This window comes from Erinaceus europaeus, chromosome 9, assembly GCF_950295315.1.
Source record: "Erinaceus europaeus chromosome 9, mEriEur2.1, whole genome shotgun sequence".
NCBI lineage: Eukaryota > Metazoa > Chordata > Mammalia > Eulipotyphla > Erinaceidae > Erinaceus > Erinaceus europaeus.
The window spans coordinates 112,530,384-112,552,787 of NC_080170.1; the positions used below are offsets into that span (position 1 = coordinate 112,530,384).

Here is a 22,404-nt window from a genome sequence, read left to right on the forward strand (position 1 = left end):
CAAGCCAGCAGATTTATTTCATTCACAAGAATGAGAGGGAAAATGTCTCAAGTCACATTTGATTTCAACATACCAAGCCAATTGGCTAATAAACCGCCCACAAAGAATGAAACTATTTTGAACTTGTCATTCTGCAAATACAGATTATATTATTCAGATATGCATACAGGTGTGTGAGGTAGGACATACCCGACGTTTTATTGAAAAGAGGAGGAGTCACATGTCCTGAAAGGGTTGAGACCTGCTTGTAGTCCCTCTGGAACTTCCTGTTGTCACCACACCTCAGGATTAGTTATCTGAGCTCACTCTGAGTGAAGCCTGCGGTGGGAACTACAAGGCTCTGTGAAGGAAATCATTCTTGTGAATGTGACGTACACTCTCTCCAGTTTCCATATGCTGAGATTATACCTCTTCATCAGTTTGATGTGCTTGGTGGAAACAGGTAGGTTGCTTGGGTTTTCTTAATTCTTTAAAAATCACATTAGTAGCACTGTAATTTTGCACTTTATCATCACAGTTTCTTCAAAGGACTTTTAGATTTTTCACATGGTTATTTTAGAGGAAAGAATATGTGAATTAAATTAACTTTCTAATTCTGAGAAAAAAATTTTTTTCTCAGTAATAGAAGCAACTATTAGTCCTTTGAATTAACCTGTTTTGATAGATAAAAGTTAAAATATATGAAGCAATCTAGAAGCATTATTTTTTAGTGTTTCATTCTCTGTATCTTTCATTTTCTGAAAAGATTTATTTTCTGGAGATTAAAATATATCATTATAATATCAAAAATATAGTAGTTTTTTAAAATGACTCATATGCATCAAGGTTTTAAATTATTTCTATAGAAAAGAAAATGTGATTTTATACACATTAAACTTTTAGAATGTATTATAAATTGATAACTTAAAATTATTATTCATAAGGGAAAAATTAAAACAAGGTAATAAAAATAAAGTAAAACACTTGTTTAACTTTTAACGACTTCGAGTTTCATGGAAGAAAAAAAAAAGAACCTAAATATTTCTTATACTTTTTTGGTGTTGTTGTTGGAATTTTTTTCTTTATTTGGGGGGGGTGTTAATGATGCCATCATACTTTTTAGGAGTATAGTTCTTTTGAACATTGTGGTATAGGTTTTTTAAAAAGGAAAATATGTTGTATGTTAGAACCCATAAAAACACAAAACCACTGTCAGAATTTATTCTAAATAATTTTTTAGGAAGGAAAAAATTAAAATGCCATATACTAAGATGATTCTTATAAAGTTACTTATAATAACTCAAAAATAGATATGGTAAAAATGTAATAGCTACACACAGGAATGGTTATCGCCTTTGGAAAAAATGTAACTTGTAAAATAACTGAAACTATGCAGAATGTGCACTTGTTAAAAAATAATGCAAAGCAGAAAACAGAGGAAGTAAATTTTTAGATAAAGTACAATTACAACTATGTTAAAGCCGTATATACCTATAAAGTTTAGAAGAAAAATGGAAACATTACAATAGTTATATTAGGGTTTTAGGCCTATTATAAATAAATGTTTTTAAATTTGTGCTTTTGCAGTCAATTTGATAAAGTCATAGTGGTGATGATATACTGAGAAATCACTTGTTTTATAGTGTCATCATTTTTAAGTTTTTAGAAACGAAATTTAAATTTAAGGGGTGTGGGGGTTAACCCTCATACAAAGACCTGATGATACTTTCTTTCAGTTTTCCATTATTTCCCTTTATAAAGCTAGAACTTGTGTGTGTGACTGGCCTTTTTACTTCACATTATCTCATCAGTAAAGCCCCTCCTAGGTGATTCTAGAAGTCTGCTTCATGACAGAATCTAAGGTGACTGAGACACTCCACAATAGACTTTTGTAGCTAAAACAATCTTGACTCCTCAGTATCTGTAAAACCATGAAATTGGGACTTTATGGGGGAGGGTGTGAAAATATGTATCTGATAGTAGAAACTACAAACCACAAACATATTGATTTATTGCTTTTCTCTTCTTTGGCTTGCAGCCAAATATTAGCTTGATTCAAAAATCCCAAGAATACCAATCATTCACTGTTGATTTGTCTCCTTCTTCTAGCTTTTGTGAAATCATGATAAGAATGTTTACCATAATCTTGCAGTGGACCAAACAAGCACTGCAACCTCTAGTGCTTCGCAGAAACATCTGAAGGAATGTTTTAAAAAATGCAGACTTCTTTGTAATTGGATTCGTTTCATTGAAAATGTCTTTAAAATTTATTCGGAAAAGAGTTCTGCCAATATTTTCCTCTAAGTATCTGATAGTTTCTGGTATAACGTCCAAGTCCTTGATCCACTTGGAATTTACTTTTGTATTTGGTGAAATAGAGTGGTTCAGTTTCATTCTTCTGCATGTTGCAACCCATTTTTTCCCAACACCATTTGTTGAAGAGACTCTGCTTTCCCCATTTAATAGTCTGGGCACCTTTGTCAAAGATTAGATGCCCATAGGTGTGGGGGCTCACTTCTGGGCTCTCAATTCTATTTCACTGGTCAGTGTGTCTATTCATGTTCCAGTACCAAGCAGTTTTGATGACAATGGTCCTATAATACAATTTGAGGTCTGGGAGTGTGATGCCTCCAGTTCTATTCTTTCTTCTCAAGATTGTTTTGGCAATTTCTGTGGATACTGAAATTCTCCTCAGGCTTTGTTGTTTTGTATCACTGGAAAATGAACTCAGGGTCTCTCTCAAACAAGGTGATGGTGAGCAGTCTGCTGCACCCAACTTTTCATTCGTTTCTAAGAGAGAGACCGAGAGAAGAAACACTGGCCCTCTCCACGATGTTTCCATTTGGTGTTGGAAATTGAACCCAGAGCCTTACACATAGCAGGGTGTTTGCTCTAGCTGGTGAAACTATCTCCTGGCCAGGTGGTTTCTAACTCTCTCACCCTGTGTGTCTATCTTGTTCTTCTCTGAGAATGAGGTGAGTGAGGGGGTGGGGTGTGAATGTGCATAGTTACGCACATGATTAAGAGATGAGAGTGAGGAAACCTGGCATCTCATTTGTTTTGTCAGTTGTATTCTAAAGAAACAAAGCTGGTCATTAAAAGCAAGAGATGTCTTTCCAACCAAGAGGTAGTTTTATCTTTATGCTTTTGGTCTATACCCAAGATAAAAGAGAAAGAAAAATAGGTTGGGGCTTGACTCTGGCCAACTATAAATGCATCGCAGTCTGTCCTAGAATGGATTTTTTAATTTGTATTTTATTGGAAGGTTAATAGTTTGCAATACAGTTGTTGGCACATGGGTGAAATTTCTCATCTCACCAAGATATGTGTCTGCAAAACACTCTCAGCCCAAATTAGGTCCATCATCATGTGCCAGGACTTGAAAGCCTTCCTTCCTAGTACCCTGCCCCAGAGTCCTTTGCTTTGGTGCCATACACCAAACCAGTCCAAGTTTTACTTTGTGTCTCCCCTTTCTGTTCCTGATCCTTATGTTCTGCCCATTTGTAAGCTCATCCCATATTTGTCCTCCTTCTGGCTTATCTCACTAGACTTGATTCCTATAAGCTCTATCCAAGATGAGGTGAAGAAAGTGAATTCACCGTGTTTAATAATTTAGTAGTATTTCATTGTGTATTGTTGTTGCGGCGGTCTGGTGTCGGGCTGCACCACGGAGAAGAGAGCGGACGTCCAGAGCAAAGGGGTACACAGATCTTTATTATAGGATGGGGGGGGGAGGTTTGGTTCAGACCACGTGGAACCAGCCGGCAATGGCCCACCACAGGGGGAGAGCAGGGAGCGAGACCTCAGAGAGGGAGAGCGGAGAGCCCAGAGAGAGAGAGGGGAGGGGTGAGGGGGCTTTTTATTGGGCGACAACCAGGGGTGACGTGTAGGGCCAGGATTGGTTGAAAGGGGGCACTCTAGGATTTAGCGGGGCATAGAAAAACCTGGGGGCGGAGACTGCATCAGAATAACTCCTCAGCAACAGTGTATATATGTCACAACTTTCCAAATGGATTTTTAATGACAAATACAAATTCTTCATGAAAAAGTATAAAGTGGGGCAGAGGGTAGATAGCATAATGGTTAGGCAAAGAGACTTTTGGTGCCTGAGGCTTCCAAGTCCCAGGTTCAATCCCTTACACCACCACAAACCAGAGCTGAGCAGTGCACTGTTAAAAGTAAATAAATAAAAACAGAAAAAAAGGTATAAAGTGAGTTACTTTTTTTTTAATTGGGGAATTAATGTTTTACATTCAACAGTAAGTACAATAGTTTGTACATGCCTAACATTCCCCAGTTTCCCATATGACAATACAACCCCCACTAGGTCCTCTGAATCCTTCTTGGACCTGTATTCTCCCCCCTACCCACTCCAGAGTCTTTTACTTTGGTGCGATACGCCAATTCCATTTCAGGTTCTACTTGTGTTTTCTTTTTTTTTTTTTTCTTTTTTTTGTTCGTAGGTTCTTGTGCTTTGCACTATGTGCACTTAACCCATTGTGCTACCCACCCAACCCCCTAAAACTTTTTTCCTTTTTTGAATTTATTTATAAAATGGAAATATTCACAAGACCATAGGATAAGAGGGGTACAATTCCACACAAGTCACACCACCCAAACTCTGTATCCAATGCCCTCCCTTGATAGCTTTTTTATTTATCCCTCTGAGAGTATGGACCCAGGATCATTATGGGATGCAGAAGGTGGAAGGTCTCTGGCTTCTGTAATTGCTTCTCCACTGAACATGGGCATTGGCAGGTCGATCCATACTCCCAGCCTGTCTCTTTCCCTAGTGGGGCAGGGATCTGGGGAGACAGGGTTCCAGGACACATTGGTGAGGTCGTCTGCCCAGGGAAGTCAGGTTGGCATCATGGTAGCATCTGAATCCTAGTGGCTAAAAAAGAGTTAAGTAAGATATAAAGCAGAACAAAATGTTGACTAGTGGTCCAGGAGGTGGCGCTGTGGATAAAGCATCAGACTCTCAAGCATAGGTCCTGAGTTCAATCCCCAGCAGCACATGTACCAGAGTGATGTCTGGCTCTTTCTCGCTCCTATGTTTCTCATTAATAAATAAATAAAATCTAAAAAAAATTTTTTTAATGTTGAATAATCATAAACCTAAAGGCAAGAATATTGCAGATGAAGATTGGGGTCTCTGTTTTGGAAAAAACTGGTAGGTCTATTTTAGGTATCTTTCAAGGGGCCCATGACTTTACTAGTTTTTTCCTGAGGCTGACATCTAGTATGCAAGTAGACCCAAATTATTGTCTGGAGAGATGGTGTCATAGTTGGAAAAAGGACTAGAAAACTGGATCAGGGAAGAGAGTAGCTCCCAAATATGGGAAAAGTATATAAATATTGTTAACTGTAAACTCCATCAATTTGATCTAGGGCCCATATTCTGCACAGGAGCCTATGTGACTTCTGCATCCTAGTAGGTCTGAACTCACATTCTGTGGTCATGGCTAGGGACATTCCAGGCTGCACTAATTTCAGGACCCATCTTTCTCAAGCAGTAGGTAGAGTATGTTATCCAACCTCCCTTCAGAGAATGGAACATTCCCTACCATTATTGATTCACATTGAGAGCCAGGTCCTATAGGAAGGAGCCCACAAAGGGGTCCATTATGTAGTTCCTGATGGATGACCAGTGACAGTGGCAAGAGGGATTTGTTAGAGGTCTAGGCCCATCATGTCTGTGTGGGAATCCCAGGACTCCTTGACTAGGGTCCCAGGTGATAGGATGGCCCGATAGTGACTAAAGAGTCATCATTAAAGTATGCCAGTCTCTTGCCCTTATTCAGTTTTTGTAGTTCTTACTTTGTCTGACAAGGTTAGCTTTGGAGTGATTGAGGGATGTGTAATAGGAAGTAGGTGAGGAGGGTATCTAGGTCTAACAAAAAAACTATTTCATTAGGTACTTTATGGTGTCATTTTGGGTCTTTCTACTTGCTTGCTTCTTTTTTTCCTTCTTTTTTTTTTTTTTTACTGCTGGCAAGAGAGGTGTTTATTTTTTTTTAATTATTATTATTTTTTAATCTTTCATTTTTTTATTTTTTTATTTAAGAAAAGATAATTAACAAAATCATAGGGTAGGAGGGGTACAACTCCACACAATTCCCACCACCCAATCTCCATATCCCACCCCCTTCCCTGGTAGCTTTCCCATTCTCTGGATAGAGCATGGACTCAGGGTCATTGAGGGTTGCAGAAGGTAGAAGGTCTGGCTTCTGTAATTGCTTCCCCGCTGAACATGGGCGTTGACTGGTCGGTCCATACTCCTAGTCTGCCTCTCTCTTTCCCTAGTAGGGTGGGTCTCTGGGGAAGCGGAGCTCCAGGACACATTGGTGGGGTCTTCAGTCCAGGGAAGCCTGGCCGGCATCCTGATGACATCTGGAACCTGATGATTTGGTGTAATACTCCAATTCCATTTCAGGTTCGACTTGTGTTTTCTTTTCTAATCTTGTTTTTCAACTTCGGCCTGAGAGTGAGAGCATCCCATATTCATCCTTCTGTTTCTGACTTATTTCACTCAACATGATTTTTTCAGGGTCCATCCAAGATCGGCTGAAAATGGTGAAGTCACCATTTTTTATAGCTGAGTAGTATTCCATTGTGCATATAGACCACAACTTGCTCAGCCACTCATCTGTTGTTGGACACCTGGGTTGCTTCCAGGTTTGGGATATTATAAATTGTGCTGCCAAGAACATATGTGTACACAGATCTTTTTGGATGGATGTGTTGGGTTCCTTAGGATATATCCCCAGGAGAGGAATTGCAGGATCATAGGGTAGGTCCATTTCTAGCCTTCTGAGAGTTCTCCAGACTGTTCCACAGAGGTTGGACCAATTGACATTCCCACCAGCAGTGTAGGAGGGTTCCTTTGACCCCACACCCTCTCCAGCATTTGCTGCTGTTACCTTTTCTGATGTATGACATTCTCACAGGAGTGAAGTGGTATCTCATTGTTGTCTTTATTTGCATTTCTCTGACAATCAGAGTCTGGGAGCATTTTTTCATGTGTTTCTCGGCCTTTTGGATCTCTTCTGTGGTGAATATTCTGTCCATGTCCTCCCCCCATGTTTGGATGGGGTTATTTGTTATAAAGTGAGTTACTTTTTCAGATTAAAACAAACATACAGAATTTTGTGGTAGGGGAATGTCATCTCCTCTTTATATGTCTCTTGAAAATGCAAGTCCAGGTGAGTGAGGAGATAACATTGTAACTATGCAAATAGACTTTAATACCTGAGGCTCTGATTTCCCAGGTTCCAGTCCAGGCACCAACATAAGCCAGAGCTGAGCAATATTATGATAAAATAAATTAATAAATGATCAGGTCATTTTTTTTATTTCTCCAAGATAAAATTTCAGGTCTAAACAGATTTTATATGTGAGGCCTTTGAAAATTCTTTCAGAATAGGATTTTCAGACAAGTATAAAAGTATGCTCAAGTGTGAGTTACTAGAAACATTCTGGCTTTATCCATTAAAATGTAAAGAGCAGTGCCTCAAGCAATAACAAGTACCCATACAGAATACTTGGCCGTGATTTCTTTAATCTTAATCTGAATGTCAATAAACATTACCAGGCAGTATTGAGTCAGTATCCTTGATCATGAATCTTCATTCTAAAGAACACATCTAGGGGTCTGGGCGGTGGCGCCCCCAGTTAAGCGCACATAGTATTACTCTCAAGGATACGCACAAAGACCCGGGTTCAAGCCCCAGTTCCCCACCTGCAGAGGGAATGCTTCACAAGCAGTGAAGCAGGTCTGCAGGTGTCTATCTTTCTCTACTTCTCTCTTTCTTCCTTTCCCCTCTCAATTTCTCTCTGTCCTTTTGAGTAAAAAAGAAAAAAAGAAAAGGTGGATTTGTAGTACCAGCACCAAGCCCCAGGGATTGGAGGCAAAAACAAACAAACCAAGAAATCCCAACGTGGGGCAGGCGGTAGAGCAGTGGTTAGGCGCACATGGCGCAAAGCGGAAGGATCAGCGGAAGGATCCCGGTTGGAGCCCCTGACTCCCCACCTGCAGGGGGTCACTTGGCTGGCGGTGAAGCAGGTCTGCAGGTGTCTATCTTTCTTTCCCCCTCTCTGTCTTCCCCTCCCCTCTCCATTTCTCTTTGTCCTGTCCAACAGCGATGACAGCAATAACAACATTAATGGTAACAACAATGATAAACAACAAGGGCAACAAAAGGAAAAAAATGGCTTCCTGGAGCAGTGGATTCCTAGTGCAGGCAACCAGCCCCAGCAATAACCCTGGAGACAAAACAAAAATAAAAACAAAAGCCCAACGTATTAAAACTATGTGTGTTCGTATTATACATTTGTGTCATGTTTTATACATTTGCGTCATGTTTAGGGGAAATAGTCCCTGGTGCATTCATTAAAACCTGGAACTTAAAGGAAGTGTGAGTCATGACTGTATCTCTTTAAATTCTTGACTGAATGTCATGCAAGATTAAGTTATGTGGTTGTCACTTGGGTGTGGAGGTTAGTGGACTGAACTTCAGCACCTACGTGTCAGAGAAAATCGATACTTTCATTAAAAAAATTACCAAGGAGAGACAGAGAGAGAGAGAGAGAGGAATGCCAGAGCATCTCTCTGCCATGTATGATGTTGGTGATTAAACTGATGACCTCATGAATGCAAGTCCAGCTCTCTACCCACTGTACTACCTCACAGGTCACAGATACTCTCATTAAAAATTTATTTATTAAAATGAGTTAGAGAAGAAGAGAGAGAACCAAAGTATCACTCTGTTGCATGCAATACCAGGAAATCAAACAGGATCTTTTAGGTCCAGTGCTGTAGCCACTGTGCCACCTTCTGGGCCACAAATACATTCATTTTAAATCAGCTAATTCAGCCACATTGAGAATTTTTTTTTTCCTCCAGGGTTATTGCTGGGCTCGGTGCCTGCACCATGAATCCACCACTCCTGGAGGCCATTTTCCCCCCTTTTGTTGCCCTTCTTGTAGCCTCGTTGTAGTTGTTATTATTGCCACTGTTGATGTTGTTCGTTGTTGGATAGGACAGAGAAAAATGGAGAGAGGAGGGGAAGACAGAGGGGAGAGAGAAAGATACACATCTGCAGATCTGCTTCACCGCCTGTGAAGTGACTCCCCTGCAGGTGGGGAGCCGGGGGCTCGAACCGGGATCATTACCCCGGTCCTTGCGCTTTACGCCACATGCGCTTAACCCACTGCGCTACACAAACCTATCTTTGCTTCTTGACTCTTATGACACCTGAGAACTTTTCTCTTGTTCATTCAACTGCTTCATTGAAGGGGTTATTGCTTTTTACAATTTCATCTTCTCTCAATAAGGTTTTGGATGTCTTCTCATTCTGAAGAAGTCTTCCCCAAATCAGAGAAGGAATTCAATGACAGAACACATTTCCCCATTTACAAAACCCTAAGTTTGATCCCTTGCTCCTCTAGGAAAGGAAGGAGGAGGGAGGGAAATGAAATCATTTTCTCTAAAAGCAGGTAAAAAGCCAGAACTGTGGGTTACACAGGCAGCATGGATGGTTTAATTTGACTTCAGGGCAATGTGTCTTACAAAGAATCCCTTGCAAATTTCAGGGAGTGAGGTTGCCTGTGATTAGTCCTCTTTCAGGGAATCACATTTTTTCTGTCTAACCTAGACTCATATGAAATGAGCAGTTCAAGGAAATAGAATCCCCCTTTTTTAAAAAAAATTATTTCTTTATTGGGGAATTAATGTTTTACCTTCAACAGTAAATACAATAGTTTGTACATGCATAACATTCCCCAGTTTCCCATTTAACAATACAACACCCACTATGTCATTTATCATCTTTCATGGACCTGTATTCTCCCCCCTACCCAACCCACCCCAGAGTCTTTTACTTTGGTGCAATACGCCAATTCCATTTCAGGTTCTACTTGTGTTTTCTTTTCTGATCTTGTTTTTCAACTTCTGCCTGAGAGTGAGATCATCCCATATTCATCCTTCTGTTACTGACTTATTTCACTCAACATGATTTTTTCAAGGTCCATCCAAGATCGGCTGAAAACAGTGAAGTCACCATTTTTTACAGCTGAGTAGTATTCCATTGTGTATATATACCACAACTTGCTCAGCCACTCATCTGTTGTTGGACACCTTGGTTGCTTCCAGGTTTGGGATATTACAAATTGTGCTGCCAAGAACATATGTGTCCACAGATCTTTTTGGATGCATGTGTTGGGTTCCTTAGGATATATCCCCAGGAGAGGAATTGCAGGGTCATAGGGTAGGTCCATTTCTAGCCTTCTGAGAGTTCTCCAGACTGTTCTCCACAGAAGTTGGACCAATTGACATTCCCAACAGCAGTGTAGGAGGTTTCCTTTGACCCCACACCCTCTCCAGCATTTGCTGCTGTTACCTTTTCTGATGTATGACATTCTCACAGGAGTGAAGTGGTATCTCATTGTTGTCTTTATTTGCATTTCTCTGACAATCAGAGACTGGGAGCATTTTTTCATGTGTTTCTCGGCCTTTTGGATCTCTTCTGTGGTGAATATTCTGTCCATGTCCTCCCCCCATTTTTGGATGGGGTTATTTGTTGTCTTGTTGAGTCTGGCAAGCTCTTTATATGTGTTGGTTATTAAACTCTTATCTGATGTATGGCATGTAAAAATCTTCTCCCATTCTGTGAGGGGTCTCTTGGTTTAGGTAGTGGTTTCTTTTGCTGTGAAGAAGCTTTTTAATTTGATGTAGTCCCATAGGTTTATACTTGCCTTAGTCTTCTTTGTAATTGGATTCGTTTTGTTGAAAATGTGTTTAAAATTTATGCGGAAAAGAATTCTGCCAATATTTTCCTCTAAGTATTTGATAGTTTGTGGTCTAACATCCAAGTCCTTGATCCACTTGGAATTTACTTTTGTATTTGGTGAGATACAGTGATTCAGTTTCATTCTTCTGCATGTTTCAACCCATTGTTTCCAACACCATTTGTTGAAGAGACTCTGCTTTCCCCATGTAATAGTCTGGGCCCCTTTGTCAAAGATTAGATGTCCATAGGTGTGGGGCCTCATTTCTGGGCTCTCAATTCTATTCCACTGGTCAGTGTGTCTATTCATGTTCCAGTACCAAGCAGTTTTGATGACAATGGCCCTATAATACAGTTTGAGATCTGGGGGAGTGATGCCTCAGGTTCTGTTCTTTTTTCTCAAGATTGTTTTGGCAATTCTAGGTATTTTCTGGTTCGAGATAAACATTTGTAGCATTTGTTCTATTCTCCTAAAAAATGTGCTTGGGATCTTGATGGGGATAGCATTAAATTTGTAGATGGCTCTGGGTAATATATTCATTTTGATGATGTTAATTCTTCCAACCCATGAACATGGAATATCTTTCCACTTCTTTGTGTCTTTTTCAATTTCTTTGAGTAGTGACTCATAATTTTCAGTATACAAGTCTTTCACTTCCTTGGCTAGATTTACTCCTAGATATTTTATTGTTTTTGTTGCTATAGTAAAAGGAATTGATTTCTGGATTTCAATTTCTTCTAACTTAGTGTTTGCATAGAGGAATGCCACTGATTTTTGAATGTTAATTTTATAGCCTGACACCTTACTGTATTGCCTGATGATTTCCAAAAGCTTCTTGCTGGAGTCCTTAGGTTTTTCCATGTATACTATCATGTCATCTGCAAATAAGGAGAGTTTGACTTCTTCTCTTCCAGTCTGTATCCCTTGAATTCCTTGCTCCTGCCTGATTGCTATGACAAGAACTTCCAACACTATGTTGAATAGTAATGGTGATAGTGGGCAGCCCTGTCTAGTACCTGATCTGAGGGGAAATGCTTCCAGTTTTTCACCATTGAGTATGATGTTGGCTGTAGGTGTGCTATATATAGACTCCACTATCTTGAGGAATTTTCCATCTATTCCCATTTTTTGTAGTGTTTTGATCATAAAGGGATGTTGTATTTTGTCAAAGGCTTTCTCTGCATCTATTGATATGACCATGTGGTTTTTGGTCTTGCTTTTGTTGATGTGGTGGATCACATTGATTGATTTACGTATGTTAAACCAACCTTGCATGCCTGGGATAAACCCCACTTGGTCATGATGAACAATCTTTTTGATATACTGCCGTATCCGGTTGGCTAGAATTTTGTTCAATATTTTCACATCTATGTTCATCAGAGATATTGGTCTGTAGTTTTCTTTTTTGGTTGTATCTCTGTCTACTTTTGGTATCAGGGTTATGTTTGCTTCATAGAAGCTGGCAGGGAGTATTCCAGTGTCTTCAATCTTCTGGAAGATTTTTAAAAGTAGAGGTATTAGTTCTCCTTTGAAGGTTTTGTAGAATTCATTTGTAAAGCCATCTGGTCCAGGACTTTTATTTTTGGGGAGATTTTTTTTGGGGGGAGATTTTTGATAACTGTTTCAATTTTATTAGCTGTGGTGGGCCTGTTCATGTTATCCACTTCCTCTTTACTTAGTTTTGGAAGTTGGTAGGTATCTAGGAAATCGTCCATTTCTTCCAGGTTCTCTAGCTTGGTGGCATATAGTTGTCCATAGAAGCCTCGCATGATATGTTGAATTTCTGCGGTGTCTGTTGTGATATCTCCTTTTTCATTTACTATCCGATTTATTTGGGTCTTCTCCCTTTTTTGTTTTGTGAGTCTGGCTAAAGGTTTGTCGATTTTGTTTACTCTTTCGAAGAACCAACATTTACTTTTGTTGATCTTTTGTATGGTTTTCCTATTCTCAATGTTATTTATTTCTTCCCTAACTTTAGTGATTTCTGACCTTCTGGTTGCTTTAGGGTTCCTTTGTTGTTCTTCTTCTAGGTCTTTAAGATGTGCAACCAGGCTGTTTATTTGTGCTTTTTCTTGTTTCCTAATGTGTGCTTGTATAGCTATGAACTTCCCTCTTAGGACTGCTTTAGCTGTGTCCCAAATATTTTGATAGCTTGTGTCTTCATTTTCATTGAACTCTTGAAACATTTTGATTTCTTCCTTGATTTCCTCTTTGACCCAGAAGTTGTTAAAAGTGTACTGTTGAGCTTCCACATTTTGAGACTGTTACTATTCTTTTGTTGATTGTTAAGTGTTAGTTTAATTCCACTGTGGTCTGAGAAGGAAGATGCTTGGGATGATTTCAATGCTCTTGAATTAGCTGATGCTGTCTTTGTGGCCTAACATATGGCCTATCCTTGAGAATGACCCATGTGGAGTTGAGTAAAATGTGTATTCCAGTTTCTTGGGATGAATGACTCTGAAAATGTCCAGTAGTTCTAGTTTATCTATCTCTTCATTTAGCTCCCTTATGTCTTTACTGATTTTCTGCCTGGATGATCTGTCAAGTTGAGAAAGTGGGGTGTTGAAGTCCCCTACTATGATTGTGTTACTGTTAATATATTGCTGTAGCTCTTTCAGTAGAAGTTTGATGTATTTAGATGGCTTCTCATTGGTTGCATAGATATTAATAATTGTTAAGTCCTCTTGATTGACTGATCCTCTGAGCATTAAGTAGTGTCCATTCCTATCTTTTTTAATTGTATCTATTTTAAAGTCTATCATGTCAGATATGAGAATAGCTGTTCCTGCCCTTTTTTGTGGGCCATTGGCTTGTATGATAGTTTTCCATCCTTTCACTTTAAGTCTGTGTTTGTCTTGTTGAGTTAGGTGGGTTTCCTGTAGACAGCATATTGTTGGGTTGTGTTTTCTGATCCATCGTCCTACTCTGTGTCTTTTAATAGGTGAATTCATGCCATTGACACTTATTGATATCAAAGATTGAAGATATTTTAACGCCATTCTTGTAGAGTTTTAGAGTGTTTTGATATATGTCCTATTTGTGGTGGTCTGGTTGTTTACAGGAGACCTTTCAGAACTTCTTTCAGGGCAGGCTTGGTGATGGTTGATTCCTTCAACTGTTGCTTGTCTGAGAAGGTTTTGATGCCTCCATCTAGTCTGAATGACAGTCTAGCAGGATATATATAGTATTCTTGGCTGAAAGTCTTTCTCATTGAGCACTCGATAGATATCTTGCCATTCTCTTCTGGCCTGTAGTGTTTGTATGGAGAAGTCTGCTGCTAATCTTATGGGTTTTCCTTTGTAGGTGACTCTTTGTTTTTCTCTTGCAGCCTTGAGGATCCTTTCTTTATCCTTATTCCTTTCCATTCTAAGTATGATATGTCTTGGTGTCTTTAGGTCTGGGTTAATTCTGTTTGGGATCCTCTGGGCTTCTTGAATCTTTATGTCTTTGATGTTGTCTAGACTAGAGAAGTTTTCAGCTATTATGGCCTGGAAAATGCTTTCTTCCTCTCCTTCTCTTTCTTCCTCTGGTATGCCAATAATGCATATATTGTTTCTTTTGAAGTCATCCCATAGGACTCTGTTGTTGTTTTCAGCATCTCTTAATCTCTTTTTGAGATCTCTTACTTCTTCTTTAGTTGTCTCTAATTCATCCTCAATCTTGCTAATTCTGTCTTCAGCCTCATAGATTCTATTCTTTCTGCCCTCTACTGTTTTCTGGAGTTCATCTATTTTGTTGCCCTGCTCTGATACTGTTTTAGCTTGTTCAGCTAGTTGCCTTCTTAGCTCAGCGATTTCAGCTTTCAGCTCTCAAAGAACCATGAGATAATTAGTATTTTCCATATTCTCATTTGTTGTTCCTGTATTTCTGATTACAATTTTTTCAAGTTCTTTACTCACTCCTGTTATTATTTCCTTAGCTAATGTTTGGATGTTGACCTCGTTATTTTGTGCTTCACCCTCTGGAGGACTTTTAGCTGGACTCTTGTCCTGGTTCGAGTCTCCAATATTTTTTCTTGTTGTTTTAACCATTTTATATATTATGAGTTCCCTTTATCAGTATTTTTCAAATTATTGATCACTATTGCCTGGATTGACTTGTGTCTAAGTAAGTTAATTAAAGGTTTCACAGTTGTGGAAGTTAACAGTTGTTTCAATCCCTGAGTTGGAGCTCAGTGGTTTAAAAGCCTCTTTTTTTTTTTCTTCCCTGTAGGTTATGGGAGCCTGAGGGCTTTTAAACTATCAATAGACTTCTTAGCTTAATCACTGACTCCTGACCAAGAGATAAAGCAGGGTGTGGCAGAGATAATCCAGTGGTTATGCAAAGAGACTTTCACAGCCCCTCAGCTATGCCATGGAGGTATAGGTCTTCTCCTGAGTTTCCTGGTTAGATCTCTGTCCCCTGTCGCTGCTCCAGATTCTGAGGGTAGTAGCAATGGAGACTCAGAGTTGCACTTGGTGCGTCTCTGGGGAGTCCTCTCCTCCCTTAAGCTGTCCCCTTGTTGGTGGAGCAGACTGGAGGTGGTGTCTCAACTGATAAACTGCTAAACTGTTATCAGTCACTTAATCTCTCCCTCGGCTCCTCTCTCCTCTCTGTCACCAGTCACAAGTGTTTGTACTCACCAGTAATTTAGTGGGTTCCTGTGGTCATTCTAGTCCTGTCTTGTTTCGGTCCTGGGTGGTCTCCTTTGGTATTCCTAGTTGATCCCGGAGAGGAGAGGAGAGAAAGCGATCTGCTGCTCGTAGCTCCGCCTCCGGAAGTCGAATATCTGTCTGTCTTTTTATTGTATTCTTTTCTTTTATTTTTTTATTGCCACCAGGGCTTACAAATCTAAATCTACCATTCCCAGCTGCCATTTTTTCCTTTCCTTCCATCCATCCATCCTCCCTCCCTTCCTTCCTTCCTTCCTTTCTTTCTTTCTTTCTTTCTTTTTTTTTTTTTTTTTACCAGAGCACTGGTCAACTCTGCTTATGGTGGTGCCGGGGATTGAACCTGGGACTTCAGAGCCTCAGGCATGGCAGTTTGTTTGCATAACCATTATGCGATCTGCACCTGCCTTCTTTCCTTCCTCTCTTCTTTTCCTTCTTTTGTCCTTTTTATCGTTCTTTATTCCTTTCTGTTTTATTTGTTAGGACAGAGAGAAATTGAGAGAGGAGATGGAGATAGAGAGGGAGAAGGCTAGACACTTGCAGACCTGCTTCACTGCTTATAAAGCTCTCTCTCCCCCGCAACCCCCGAAGGTGGGGAGCAAGGGCTTAAACCTCCGTTCTTGTGCATGGCAATGTGTGTCCTCAACTGGGTCAGCTACCACTAGCTCAGTCCCTTTTGGTTGTATTCTAATGAAATATAGCCTGATGGTTAAAAGCTTAAATGCCGGGGGTCGGGCGGTGACGCAGTGGGTTAAGCGCACGTGGCGCAAAGCGCAGGGACCAGCGTAAGGATCCCGGTTCGAGCCCCCGGCTCCCCACCTGCAGGGGAGTCGCTTCATAGGCGGTGAAGCAGGTCTGCAGGTGTCTATCTTTCTCTCCCCCTCTCTCTGTCTTCCCCTCCTCTCTCCATTTCTCTCTGTCCTATCCAACAAAAAAGCAACGTCAACAATGGCAATAATAACCGCAACGAGGCTGCAACAACTAGGGCAACAAAAAGGGGGGAAAATGGCCTCCAGGAGCGGTGGATTCATGGTGCAGGCACAGAGCCCAGCCATAACCCTGGAGGAAAAAAAAAAAAAAAGCTTAAATGCCCTTCCAAAAAAAGAGGATATTTTGTCTATCTAATCCAATTTTCTCTGGCTAAGATAAAACTAAGAGTTATATTTAGTCCCTAACCCCCATAAAAAAAAAAAGAGTAGTTTATTTTATACAGGAACATCTACAAATCCTCCCCTCCAACAGTATATCCAAAGTGAGAAGACTAAATTTAACCCTCAGTGGCAGAAAATGTAGTCCATCAACCTCTGTCCCCACAGGAGGGAATAAGTAGGAAAACTGGGAGCCTGTTTTGCTTTGGACAGGAAAAAGTGAAACTTCTGCCAAACCACTTCTAAAAGACTTTTCACTGTGATGTTTTCATAAAAGTATGAACTTATAGGAACTATTAAAAATTTTTTTTCTTACTGCTAGGGTTTTACTGCTCCAAGCCAAGTTTTTCAGATAGAAGGAGACAAGACAGATACAGAGCCTCAATGGTTTTTCACCAATGCAGTGGGGTCCTGGCTCAAAATATAATATTATTGTGGGCCAGACAGTGGCGCACTGGGTTAAGTGCACACTGTACGAAGTACAAGGACACTCTCAAGGATCTGGGTTTGAGCCCCCAGTTCCCCCCCTGAAGGGAGTTTGCTTCGCAAACAGTGAAGCAGGTCTGCAGGTGTCTGTCTTTCTCTCCCCCTCTGTCTTTCCCTCCTCTCTCAATTTCCCTTTGTCCTATCCAACAACAATAGCAAAACAAAACAATATCACAAATAGGGAAAAGATGGCCACCAGAAGCAGTGGATTTGTAGTGCTGGCATGGAGCCCCAGTGATAACCCTGGAGGCAAAAATAGATAAACAAATAAAGTTATTTAGATGTAATCCATATACTGTGCATTTTGTCTACTCAATGTATACAAGTTAATGGTTTTTAGTCTATTTATACATGTGTGACCCATCAATTTTAGAACTTATTTATGACCTCTAAAAGAAATCCTTCAACTGGGAGTCGGGCTGTAGCGCAGCAGGTTAAGCGCAGGTGGCACAAAGCACAAGGACCGGCATAAGGATCCCGGTTCGAGCCCCGGCTCCCCACCTGCAGGGGAGTCACTTCACAGGTGGTGAAGCAGGTCTGCAGGTGTCTGTCTTTCTCTCCTCCTCTCTGTCTTCCCCTCCTCTCTCCATTTCTCTCTGTCCTATCCAACAACGACAACAACAATAATAATAACTACAACAATAAAACAACAAGGGCAACAAAAGGGAATAAATAAAATAAAATAAAATTAAAATAAAAAAAAAAAAGAAATCCTTCAACTACCTTTCCCTCCCCACACTTGTTCCTCTCTCCCCACCCGTAAGCAGCCACTTATTTACTCTGTCTCTATAAACTTTCCTCCCCTTGACATTTCCTATAAATGGAAGCATGTGACATGTTGTCTTTCATGACTGACTACTTCCACTTAGTATGTTTTCAGTCTATGTTTATAGCAGGATTGGGGACCATGTTTGTGTCATAGTGCTTGGAATCGCTAGCCCCCATCTTCCATCTTGCTAGGTTCTTCTTGGGCCAACCAATAATCGAAACAGCATCAGACAGCTTAACAAGAAAAAAACGTGTATGGAGAATTTACATGGCAGTGAACTGTAAAGGAAAACCGGGCAGACATGGAATATTTATCCTGTAAGGGATCTGGAGTATATCTAAGGTGGGGGAGGGGATGTTACTTCATCTTTAAATGAATATATTTTTTTAAACATGAAAATTTCAGATAGAAAGTAAGATGTTCATGAACAGACTTCCAACTGGGTTATTTCTCCCAGACCATTCTTTTAGGTCATAAAGTGGGAGCAGGGAACTCTGTATGCTTTGCAGATACCTGTCACAGAAAAAGATAAGAAATTGTATCCATGTGACAACAGCTGTCTTGTAAATGATTATTCCCTAAGCAACCGAAAGACAAAGGGCAAAGGACTGGGAAGGGGCAAGAGCTTCTTTGCAATTTCTAGTGTCTTCACTGCCCTTAGCTTAAAATAATCTGCATTGCTAAATTATGGTAATGGTTTTGCTTGAGATTGGCCCCTGATTTCTTACTTTTTAAAAATTTTTTTACTTATAAAAAGGAAACATTGACTAAACCATAGGATAAGAGGAGTATAACTCCACTCAATTACCACCACCAGAACTCTGTATCCCATCCCCTCCATCTGATAGCTTTCCTATTTATTCTTTAACCCTCTGGGAGCATGGACCCAGGGTCATTATGGGATGGAGAAGGTGGAAAGTCTGGCTTCTGTAATTGCTTCCCCGCTGAACATGGGTGCTGACAGGTCAGTCTATACTCCCAGCCTGCCTCTCTTTCCCTAGTAGGGAAGGGCTCTGGGGAAGCGGAGCTCCAAGATACATTGGTGGGGGGTCCCTGATTTCTTATTTTAAGTTGGCATTTATTGGAAGAGGCCTACATGGGGCGTGTTGAGAAAAGTCTCTCAGATCATTTTAGGGAGACTGATCCCTACATTTTTTAACTCTAATAAAGGTGACAAACACGTATCTCAGCAATAGTCTAATTACAAGTGGAAAATATGCTTATTTTCAGACCTTTTAATTAAAATTAACAGAAGCAAAAAAATAATAAAAGAAGCTTTAAATTCTTGCTCTATTAATTCTTTTCTTGTGGATTTGAGTTGTTTTTGACTGCTAAGATTTGATGAACATTTGTTTTCCTTATCAGATGATTCTTGTCCTTTCAAATCAGTTAGATTTCAGATCTTAGAGTTTTGTGTCCAAAGGAATATTCAAAAGGATTACATATCTAAGTGGTAAGGAACCAACACTTTGTTTTAGTAGGGGAAAAAATGGCTTTTTTTTTTTTTAGTTTTAAAATGAATTTATTAAAGAATGGTCTGAGGAGGCAACAATGCTTCATCATTTAAAAAGTTGTCTCTTATGCTGTATTATAAGGGTTATGTGAGAGCTTTCAGACTTGTAAGTTTCTCTAGTGGAATTCTCTAATGTTATATAACACACTGTACTCATTTCTGCAATGTTAGAATAAAATTTTAAAAAGTCTCTTCTAAGTTTCTCTTCAAAAAAGTGAACAACAGAAATTTAAAAAGCCTTTAAAAAGCCGTTGTTTTCTATTCATTCTGTAGTATTGGAGCCATTATTTTTACTATCACAAGCTACAGTTTTGACTTTATCCACTTTAATGAGTTCTGTCACTTCTCTGAATTCGACATCATTCAATACAAAAGTCCAAAGTTAGCAGAATCCTATGTGTTCAGTGAGCCCCTGAAGTTGACTCTGTTCTGACTCTCTGAGCCAATGCTGAATTTATTGCCTTGTCAAACTGAAGTAGAACTTGAAGGGCAAGTTGGGGGGGTGGTGGTGGTGGTGATCTGTTGAGATTGTATGAGCTCAGCTAGGCTCTCCTGAAGACTGTTTCCCAACGTGGTATTTCTGTATAATTGATATGCCATGGTTCAGGAGAAAGAAACTGCCTTTCTTATTCACGCTCGCACTAATGTTCTTTACACCAAGAAGTCTGGGAATACACCCAAATCTGCGTGTGGCGTGTGCCCAGGCTGACTTCGCGGGATTCCTGAGGTGAGGCCTAAAGTCCTTAAGAGACTGTGGGGACAACTCTTCCCGCCGCAGGAAGGACCAGACGTTCAGCAGGAGGCGGCTACTTCCCAGACCTCTTCTTCGGCCTCCTCAGTGGATCCAGGGCTGAGTCTCTCCCAAGGGAGAAGCACTGTCTTTCTCTACGGACTAATAAAGCTTCCCTTTTCTAAAACCCTTTGTCTAGTTTACGGAAACTAGAATGATTGAGTGAACCGAGTTCATAGTTATTAAGCACGTTCTAAAAATCAAACCCCTTGCCAAGCAATTTGTTTACATCTTTTTATAACTCTGAGATATTATCCCAAGTTATCATCAACATCATCAGCAACTGCTAATTCATTATTATTATTATTATTCCTCCAAGGGCATCTGTATACAGATACACTGCTCCTGAATGCTATTTTTTCCATTTTTTAAAAATAGGACAGGACAAAGAGAAATTGGGAGGAGAGGAGACCAGAGAGGGAGAGAGAAAGATGGACACCTGTAGACCTGCTTCACAGCTTGTGAAGCGACCCCTTAAAGGTGGGGAACCTGGGGCTGGAACAGGGATCCTTGCTTAAGTCCTTGTGCTTCCTACTATGTGCGCTTAACCTGGTTAACCGCCTGGCCCTCGCAATTACCAATTTTTTTTGCCTCCAGGATTATCTCTAGGTCTCCGTGCCTGCACTGCGAATCCACTGCTTCTGGAGGCCGTTTTTTCCATTTTGTTGTTGTTACCATTGTCATTATTGTATTTTGTTGTTGTTATTGCTGGAGAGAAATCTAGAAAGGAGGGGAAGACAGAGAGAAGGAGAGAAAACACAGACACCTGCAGACTTGCTTCACCCCTTGTGAAGTGATCCCCCCTGTAGGTGGGGAGCTGGGAGCTGGAACCCAGGTTCTTGTGCAGGTCCTTGTGCTTCCAGCCACCTGCACTTAACTGGCTGCGATACCTACCGGCCCCCATTACTAATTTTAAAGTTTCTTCCTTCCTTCTTTCCTTCCTTCCTTCCTTCCTTCCTTCCTTCCTTCCTTCCTTCCTTCCTTATCTCCAGGGTCATCGCTGGGGGTTGGAAGCTATTTTTTCCCTTTTGTTGCCCTTATTTATCACTGTTGTTGCTATTGCTGTTATTGCTGTCTTCGTTGTTAGATAGGACAGAGAGAAACCGAGAGCGGAGGGGAAGACAGAGGGGGAGAGAAAGATACACACCTGCAGACCTGCTTTACCACTTGTGAAGTGATCCCCCCTGCAGGTGGGGAGTCGGGGGCTCAAACCGGGATCCTTACAGGTCCTTGGGCTTGGCGCCACGTGCACTTAATCCACTGCACTACTGCCTGCCCCCCATTACTAATTTTTTAACATCTACTAACATTACTATATGCCGGATATTGCTTTTAAATGCTTTGTAGATAGTATCTTGCATTCTTTTTTTTAAACAACAACAAAAATAAGTTTTATTTATGAGAATACCTATACTAATATATACATGAGGTTGTACTTAAGTCTAGGCAGTTAAAACTTTTTTTTAGTGATTTAATATTGATTTACAAAATTACATGTCAGCAGGAGTATAATTCCACACCATTCCCTCCACCAGAATTCTGAATCCTCAACCCTCTGTTGTAAGCTACTGCGTTTTCCTAAGGTTGCAGATATGGGTTAACTGTTATTTGTACAACTGTCTGTCTATATTTGTATATAATCGCCCCCCCACACACACTTTTAAGGTCCCATCTTCTCTTCCATTCCAAGCCACACACAACCCTATCACTTTATCCAAGTGTCCCCTTCCTTTTCTCCTCTCTCTCTCTGGGTCCTGATGGAGCTGGAGTTCAGAACCCTCTTACTCTCTTCCTCCTATCACTTCTTCCCCCCTAGGAGTATGGATTAAAATTCTTTTTGGGGTGCAGAAAATGGGAGTTCTGGCTTCTGTAGTTGCTTCTCTGCTAGACATGGGCACTGGCAGGTTGATCCATACTTCCAGCCTATTTCTGTCTTTCCCTAGTGGGGTAGGGCTCTGGAGAGGTGAGGTTCCAGGACACATTGGTGAGGTTATCTGCCCAGAGAAGTCAGGATGGAATCATGGTAGCCCCTGCAACTTGGTGGCTGAAAGGTGGCAATATATAAAGCAGGACAGTATCTTGAATTCTCATTACATTCCTGACATTAGAGCTGGAATTAAGATGTAATGAGTGTGGCACTCACAGGCTACAAAATTAAGGGGGTGGGGGAGGGACACTAAAATTCAGTCATCATATGCATTGTGTTCATGGTGACCCAGGAGGTGGCACAGGCCATACATATCTTCTAAAATTGACTGGAGTAGTTGCATAGATCTGTAAAC

The 22,404-nt window shown here is 40.5% G+C and overlaps 1 protein-coding gene and 1 pseudogene across 2 annotated transcripts in view; one reads left to right on the forward strand and one right to left on the reverse strand.

Moving 5' to 3' along the window:
* The first annotated feature begins 271 nt into the window (after nucleotides 1-271).
* The window catches only part of LIPH (lipase H), a 57,646-nt gene continuing 35,513 nt past the window's right edge, over nucleotides 272-22,404 (forward strand). For both annotated transcript variants that reach the window (XM_060198562.1, XM_060198563.1), the window contains exon 1: nucleotides 272-442. In XM_060198562.1, the coding sequence (XP_060054545.1) occupies nucleotides 394-442 (49 nt within the window). In that variant the 5' untranslated portion in view covers nucleotides 272-393. The remainder of the gene's footprint in view (nucleotides 443-22,404) is intronic.
* Nucleotides 19,244-19,995, reverse strand: LOC103110616 (transcription initiation factor IIA subunit 2-like; annotated as a pseudogene).